The 8,324-nt window shown below is 55.0% G+C and overlaps 1 protein-coding gene across 1 annotated transcript; it reads left to right on the plus strand.

Moving 5' to 3' along the window:
• Window positions 1-378: 378 nt before the first annotated feature.
• LOC116158339 (double homeobox protein B-like) lies at window positions 379-6,672 on the plus strand. The gene is made up of 5 exons (XM_064481700.1): window positions 379-403; window positions 2,124-2,278; window positions 4,122-4,236; window positions 5,139-5,293; window positions 5,791-6,672. Exons 1-5 carry the CDS (start codon window positions 379-381, stop codon window positions 6,670-6,672), a joined length of 1,332 nt encoding a protein of 443 aa, XP_064337770.1.
• Window positions 6,673-8,324: the final 1,652 nt, after the last annotated feature.

Below are 8,324 nucleotides of genomic sequence, written 5' to 3' on the forward strand. Positions count from 1 at the left end.
GGAAAGAACACTGGGGCCAAGCCTTGTCACCACGAACTCAGGGTTGGGGAAAGCCATGGAGAGCAAACACTGCGTGGAATGGGAAAACGTGTGAAAACCAGAGAGCCCTGGAGCCCATTCAGCCCAGGGAACGGAGGATGCCAGGCTTCCAAAGAAAGTTCCTTGCTGGCCTCCGGATTTGCCTTTCAGTCCAAGTCCCCTAACATGGACACATATGAACTATTCAAGGTTCTCAAGGTGGAAGGGGGGGTTGGGATCCCGAGGCAGCGATTTCCATAAATAGGGGCGGGGCGTGCCCGATCCCTTGATAAGGCCCGTGCTCCCGGGAACTCCACATTTGGCCAGCAGCCTCTGTGCCGGCCGGGTGTCTCTCCGGCCATGGATGACTCACGCACGCCCAAAGGTAAGTAGACATCAGCACCTGGGCTCTCCTTCTGGCTCATCTGAAATGCATTCCTGCCCTCTCAGGGATGTGGACGAGGGGAGAAATGGCCCCCTGAGACTGCAGGGATGGCTCTGGCTGGACTCTGTGTAAGGAAGCCATTGGGCCAAATGATTGAGAGAGTGGCTTGTGTAGTTGTGTTTTTCCTTTCCGTTTTTTTGTATTTATTCATTGATTTCTTTGGCCCTGTTGAAATTGACATGGGAGCGGTAGCCCTGCTGCCCACCCACAGCTCCTCTGTGAGAAGTCCTGACGTGCAGCTGCACAGAAAGCTGCAGCCGTTGCCCAAGGCTTCCGATCGCATGCAGCGCATTTCTAGTGGAACACGTTAGGACATTTGAGTTGGTGGTGTTGGTACTTTCTCGCTGTGGTTTAGCAGCTCCCTCTTGCCTTGAGTTCCCTGGGAAAAGGTCCGTTTCTCTGCTGTCCCTGGAAGTAGTCCACACGCAGGATACCCAAGAAGCACGGCAGGTCATAGGATCCCTTGCCACCAAACTCTACACTAGGGCTCGGGAGGCACTGATCCCAGAAACCCTTGACTTGCCTCCCACTCGACTCCAAAGTAGGGAGTGGAGACTGGGGGCAGGGGCGGCTGGGGGCGCATGTGGGGGTGCGGCTTTCTGAAGGCAAAAGCCCCAAGGCCAGGCTACCGTGTGATCCATGACTTCTGTCCGAAGCAATCTCACTGTAGCTGGCAAGGAGGAAGGGTGCTTGTGAAGGAAGCATCGCTTGGGGTGCGCAAGCCGTGCCTTGTGTCCTTCCAGGCAGACACCTTGACACACTAGTTTGGCAGCTGGCAGTGGCTAGCGGGGAATACCTTTGTCGGGAGGGCTGATGTTCTAGAGTTTGAATACACTTCAGGAAATCCAAGTCGTCCCAAAGCCCGGGACGTGCCCGACACCACGTCGGGCTTTCCGCAGAACGTGTGAACAAGCACAGTCCTATTCCTCTGCATCACAGAAGACAAGTGTCCACTAGGAAAGGGCTCTATCACCCCAAGCTTTCCACAGAGAAAAATAGCACGCACTCAGCCAGTCCACATGACACGTTGTCTTCCAGGATGGGGTGCTCATCCTCTGTGGTGTCCCAGCCCAGGCGTCATCAGAATCAGGGTCAGGGCACGAGGGCCGCAATGTGGGTATCCGACACACCCTACACACGTGTTGCCGTGCTTGGCTTGATTTTCAAATAGTTCTACCAGGTGTGCCATGGGTGTGTGAGGAGCCGCAAGGCGGGCTCTACTAGCTGGTCTAAAGTTCGAGGTCCGTCCTGCCAGGGGCCATCCAGACGTTGCACGGCCGGCAGCCTGTGGACGAATCCCCTGGGTGGGAACACTTTCCACCCATTTGGAACATGACCCTGTTGCCCTAGGTCTTCCCAGCTGGTTGGTTTGTAGTTCTCTGGGCTGCCGGTGAGTGGGTGGTAGATCCCAAGGACATGAGCCACCTCATCTTTGCTACTTGGCCTAGATGGAATGCCCAGGGTCACCCTTTTTGCAGGGCTGTGTGTGTGCTTCCGTTAGATAGAATGGGACGGTCATCTGTGCACTGGGGTCTTCTCACCCCCACCTCCCGGACACAAAAAGCAGCCTGGTGTGGCACCACCCGTCACCACCACACACCGCCGTTGGTGCAGCCATACGGATTCCCTCTCAGACGTTTCCCCCTCTTATCTTTGGCAGGCCCACGCCCAAGTGGACAGCGGAGAAAGAGGCTGGTTCTGAAGCTCAGTCAAAAGGATGCTCTGCAAGCCCTCTTTCAACAGAACCCCTACCCTGGCATCAAGGCCCGAGAGAGCCTGGCCCGAGACCTGGGCATTACCGAAAGCAGAATTCAGGTAAATGTCAGTCTCGGGATTCCTGTTCTCTCGGGTTCCGTGTCCAGATGCCACCCGGCCCGAGCCGAGTGAGTCCCAATTCCAGGTCGGGGAGCTGGCTGCCGAGACTTAGCCGGGCTTCGTCTCTCGTGCGTTGGGAGGGAAACAAAGATAAGCCAGCCAGCCTCAGGGAAAAGGGGTGTCCTCAAACGAGCCTCTGTGCTGAAGGGTTTCTACGTGGTTTCCGAGCCCAATATGCAATTGGCTACAGACAATTCGTGGTGGGGTGCACGCTATGGAGAGGAGCCCACTCCTCCCCTTGGTGCTCCTGGTCTGGGTGCTGGAGGCAAGCCTGGACTCCACTCCCGGCTAGGAATGGCTGTCCCCTGGGAGAACAGGGCCAGAGGGAGGTGAGTGGCTCTTGGTCCTACGGGATGTCAGGAATCAAACCCGAGGGAAAGAGGGTGCGTGAGGCTGCATGTGCCAGGGGGTTCAGTACTTTCTGGCTCACCTCCGAGGCGCTAGCGGTGCTCAAGGCTTCCTGTCTGGTCAGGTGGGAGAGGAGCCCTGAAAGGGGAGAACCTTAGGAGCAGGAGCACTGTGCCTGCGACCTTTCAAGGGGCACTAAGGCGCGTAGGCTTCCCTTACTGAACTGACTGGCAGGTTCAACAAACTGCCCACACAGCCCCATCAGAGATGCCTAAAAATGGACACACACACGCCCACACCCTCACCGACACCCATATCTACCCCGATGGCCACACCTCCACCAACCCCAACCCCACCCCCCTGCCACCCGGCCGTCCCCCAAGCCTCACACGACCTCACCCGACCTCACTCGGCTGCACCCTACCCTTCACCATGTCGCTCAACTCCACTCCACTCCACTCCACTCCATCCACACGTAACTCTGCATTTGAATCTTGGGTAACGAGGAAGGCAGCATGTGGCTTCAATGTTGGAGACAATGACACAGATTTGAACGATGGGGATCGGGTACCTAAGAGCCTCCAGACCTGGAAGTGGCAGGAGCTTGCCCTCCTAAGAGTTCCCTGTCAAGGAGTCTTTTCCAGGCAGCATGGGGTTTTCAGGAGTTCGCCCGCCTTCAGGGAATTTTGGACAAGAGCACTCACCTATGCGTGGTGTGTTAGGAAAGGGTGCTGTCCATGGGGCCAGGAGGGAGACAGAGGAATATTCCTCAGGCACTGAACATGGTCAAAAAGTAGGCACAAAGACTCAAAGGGAGCCAGTGAGAGAAACAACAGAGAGAAATGGACACAGAGACAGAGACAGGGACAGAGAGAGAGGAAAAGAGAAACAGGCATAAACAGGTAGACGGACAGAATCGGAGACTGAGACTAACAGGCCAACAGGGACCATGGCAGGTGACAGGAATGGAAAATGTCAAGAGAGACAGAGAGCTAAACAGAGAGAGACAGAAACGGATAGCAAGAGAGATGATCAGACAGAGTGGGTTGGGGGAGGAAACGAGGGATATGGAGAGGAGAAGAGAGAGGGAGAATATCAGCAAGCCCTTTCAGACTGACTTTGGGAAAGCAAACATTGTCTCCTGCCTCACGTGTTTTTTTTCTTTGGATTCCAGAGGGAGGATGGCAGGGGATATTCTGATTTTCTTCCGTGCAGAGTGTTTTCTGGAATCCTGTGCAGTTCTTCCGAGGTGAAAGCCATAATCTGTGGCAAGTCCAGTCCCTTTGGGTGCTGAATACTTCCACTGGGGGCACATGGAGTCTAGAGTTTGTCCACTCCTTGGCTTGTCTGTTTGTTGTGTTGCGAATCACTGTGATAGCTCTTGAAATCTGTCCCTAAGCATTTGAGTGACAGGGGTTTTACTCCTTCTATTTAGGTTTGGTTCCAAAACCAACGAAGAAGAAGCCTAAGGCAGAGCCGACCGCCGTCGGGGAACTTCTTACCAGACGGGCAATCGCATCCTGTGCACGAGCCTCAGGCTCTGACGCAAGGTGAGTCCCTGGATTTCCAAAGGCATTTTCCCATTAGGGTTCCTGGAGACAGATTCATCTCTGAACGTGGGTGACAAATAGTCAGCAGAGAACCCTTAGGAGAGGAAACAAGCCTATCTGGGCCTTGCCCTGCTAGTGCTCACACTCTGAGAATCATGGCCATGTTTGTAGGGCGGGGTCTTGCATGGCCAGGAAGCCTTTCAACCCTCTGGTCCTGAAACTGTCCAAAGTGAAGAGTTCCCTTCTCTTATCCACTCACAAAGATTTTCCTCGGGCTCCATAGCAAGATTCGTTCCAGAATTGGCCCATCAGGGCTTCAGAACACTCCACAAAACATGCTGGGAACCAACCAAACAGCAAACTAGAGAAACAAGCAAACAGTCAAGCAAGAAATAAAATTTTAAAGTGAATAATTAAAATGTAAAATGGAAACTGTGAGTGTGTGTGTGTGTGTTTGTGTGTGTCTTTGTGGGTGTGTATGTGTGAATGTGTCTGTGTGGGTGGGGGAATGCATTGTGCCTGTGTATACTTCTACATACACATGATAATTCACTATAGACATAGCGATACATATATGTATATAAAACTATATTTGTATAGATTAATTATCTTTCTATCATCTATTGATTTATCATCTATCTATGTGGATCTATACCTAACTATGTCTCAATCTCTCTCTCTCTGTACCTCTCACCTATCTATCTATCTCTCTATCTATCTATCTCTCTATCTATCTATCATCTATTTATCTATCTATCCATCTATCTATCTATCCCTCTATCTCTCTATCTTTCTATCTACCTACGTATCTGATATGCCATTTCCTCCATATGGCAGAATTTGTGTGCACTGAATGTGTAGTGGGCTTCATTGTCCTCTCTTCTTTGTTTGTGCTCCTCTAGATGGCCGCCCAAAAGAGGCCGGGAGAAAGCGCACGTTCATCTCACCCTCTCAAACAGGGATGCTTGTGCAAGCCTTTGAGAGGGACCGCTTTCCTGGCATTGCCACCAGGGAAGAATTGGCTCGTCAATCAGGACTTCCCGAACCTCGAATCCAGGTAAGGTCTCAGTAGGTGGAAGATGGTATGTCCCAAGGCGGGAGTGCCGTTTTCCACCCGCGCCGGTGCTGGATATACGTAGGCACTGCTGATGGTTTTGGATGTGTGGGTGGGTCATTGGGGGGTTGGGGAGAGGAATGGGGCTTGTAAGTTTCCCCATAGACATTCACTCAGGTGCCTGACCTGAAGGCATCCATTTCCTGAAGGGGACGGAGCAGAGGATGTGCTGGACAGCCTGGGAGGGGTACCGACAGTCTAGCCAGACAGCGAGGGATCTCTCATGGAAGCCAGGGTTCCAGTGTAGCCCTGATTTGGCCCCTCATTTTGCAAGGACCTGGGGACTGGCAAAGGTCCCATCACCCTGGGTCAAGGCCTATCCGAAGACAGTGTTTTTGCCCGGAGCCTGTCAGACCAGGGGTGCTGGCATGGGGGTTGCCAGGCGACGTGGGAGATCGTGCTTCTGATGTACCTGTCTCCCTTTCTCTCATCTTGCCTAGATATGGTTTCAGAACCGGAGAGCTCGGCACCCGGAGCAGAGCAGAGGGGCGCCTGCCAAGGCCCGGGCAGAAGACCCCGATGCCATACCAGCCTCGACTGTCCCATCGGACCAAATGCCCCTGCCCAACATCCACAACAGCGCTCATCAATTGCCTCCAACTGATCCACTGGACAGCTACCGGTCCCTTACCGCTGCAGCCCCTCCTCTGGCCCCAAGTTTCTTTGTGCCTTGTGCTCCCCGTGGTGGCTGGGTGGGTCAGCCTTTGATGCTCCTGGTGGTCCAGCCCGCCCCGGCTTCGCAGGGAGCAGAGAACCCTCCACATCCGGGAACAGACCCCGGCGTCACCACAGCAGGGCCGAGTCCAGGAGGGGGTCTCGCACCCATGCCCGCGGCACTCACGCCCTCCGCCCACGGAGGGGCCTGCCCGCACAGCAGCCTGCACCCTGGCGTGGCAGCACGCCCTCAGCCTGTCCCCCGCAGCGCTCCTCCACACACCGGGCAGCATCCGGTTCAGCCACGCAGCACCAACGCGCCAATTCTGCAGCCCGAACAGGCCGAGACACACCTGTGGCAGCAGCAGGCCCCATCGGATCAGCTCACGTGTCCTCCGCTCCAACCGCAGCCCCAGCCCTCGGGCGCTAGAGGCTCAGGGAGCCTCTTAGATGAGCTCTTGTCAGACGCCAGCCTTCTGGAAAAGGCACAACATTTCCTGAGCGACGGCACCCCGGAAGAGGGACTTTGGCCAACCCTGGAAGAACCCCTCAGTGACCACGAATTCCAGGCCCTCCTGGACATGCTGCCAGGCTCGCCAGGGCCTCAGGAAAGCCTTCGGTCGAGCCCAATTCAGGCCTCCTTCCCTGGGATGCCGAGCCACGGCTGAGAAAAAAGGACGAGGAACCAGCCACACTCCTAGGGCTCGACAGCAAGGGCAAGGCGCCCAGACTGCGGGCGCCACTGCGTGGCCTCCCTCAGCCCTGCCGTGCTCCGCGGGCGCCCTCGGGACGCACGGGCACCAGGAGGGCCATCCTCCCTGATGTCGGAAGGGATGCTAGCATGCCAAAGGACAAGAATACCGCCCAAGTCCTCTTGGCTTCGAGGTCGATTTGCGGGTTCTATCTGACATTGCCTTGATCCAATAAACCTGGCTTGGAACTCAACGCAAAGTCTTTGGCTCTGTTTTGGTCCCCTTGTAGTCTGTGCCCCAGCATCCATGCCACTCCTCACAGATTCACCATGTCCCCCTTTGCCTGGGACTGGATGGGAAGGGGGTCGGGGGCCCTGGATAAGAAGCCAGCTTCTACTTGCAAACTACATTCTCTTGGAAACCCTACAACAATGAAGCACCATCACTGGGATTCTGGGAGCAAGAGAGCTTCCATTAGGGCCAGTACAGGGGAGCACCGTTGCACAACTCTCCTAGCACTTTTCTTGGTTCCCAGATTATAGCCAGATTATTATCAGCAGGGCTCAAATTAACCAAGGTGCTGGAGATATTAGGCAGGCAATCAATCTCTCTCTCTCCCTCACGCCCTCCATCCCTACCTCCCTCTCTCACTTGTCTCCTTCTGCCTCTCTCTTGTTCTCTCTCTCTCTCTCCCCCTGTCTTATGGTCTCTTTGCCACAAACACTTACAGCACACACACAGCCACACAAACCCACAAGCATCGTTTGAACCAAGTGCTGCTATAATTAGACTCATCCCCAAATGTTGCTGAAGGAGCTCGTAGTCTCCATTTCAGTGCACATGGCTGAGTTTCATGAACCAGGGTGGCAATGGAGTACACTAAACACGGCCCATTATGTGTTTTGGGTTTCCATGTTTCGAGGTTCTAGGGCCTAGGCTCAGCTAAAATGTCAGATGGGTTTGTAGGTTCCAGCCAAATTTTCCTTCCTAGCACAGCTGCGCCACCATCCTCTAGGACGCTTTGGAATTCCCCTTCTGCTTCTCCTGCTCCTCCTCCTCCTTCTTGTCCTCTGCTCCCCCTCCCCTCCCCCTTCCCACTCCCCTCCCCCACACCCCTCCCCTCCCCTCCTCATCCCTCTCCCCACACCCCTCCCTTCCCTCTCCTCCTCCCCAGGTATTCGATTTTGGAAAACACACCCTCGCTTCCCATGTCTATCCTACTGGGTCCATCTTGGCTGAGGCGGGGCTATCGTTGCACTCCCCAGCGTTACTTGAGTTATCTGTCTCTTCTCCCAAGTTGTGGTGCCGGGCCCTCCTTTTCAGCTCTGGTTTCTTGCCTGACTTTCCCGGACTCGTGCCTGCCGTCCGGAGAAGGAGTGACCGTCTACAGATTCTCTGGTTCCATGTGTTTTCACCATCAAACGATTTTTCCTTGCTTCCCTTTTGGCGGCTCCAGCAGGGAAGTTCGCTTGGGAATGCATTCCGTTTGCGTGGGCCGGATTCCCGACAGCAGAGCTCCCGATGCCTTTGGGCATGAGTCCTTGGGGCTGCTGGACAGCTTCTGACCTGTGTTGACCTGGGAGATGGCCCCAGGCGAGTGAGGGCAGCTCCCCGCTCCCCTCCCCCTC

The sequence above is a fragment of the Camelus dromedarius genome, chromosome 33 (assembly GCF_036321535.1).
Source record: "Camelus dromedarius isolate mCamDro1 chromosome 33, mCamDro1.pat, whole genome shotgun sequence".
Lineage (NCBI taxonomy): Eukaryota > Metazoa > Chordata > Mammalia > Artiodactyla > Camelidae > Camelus > Camelus dromedarius.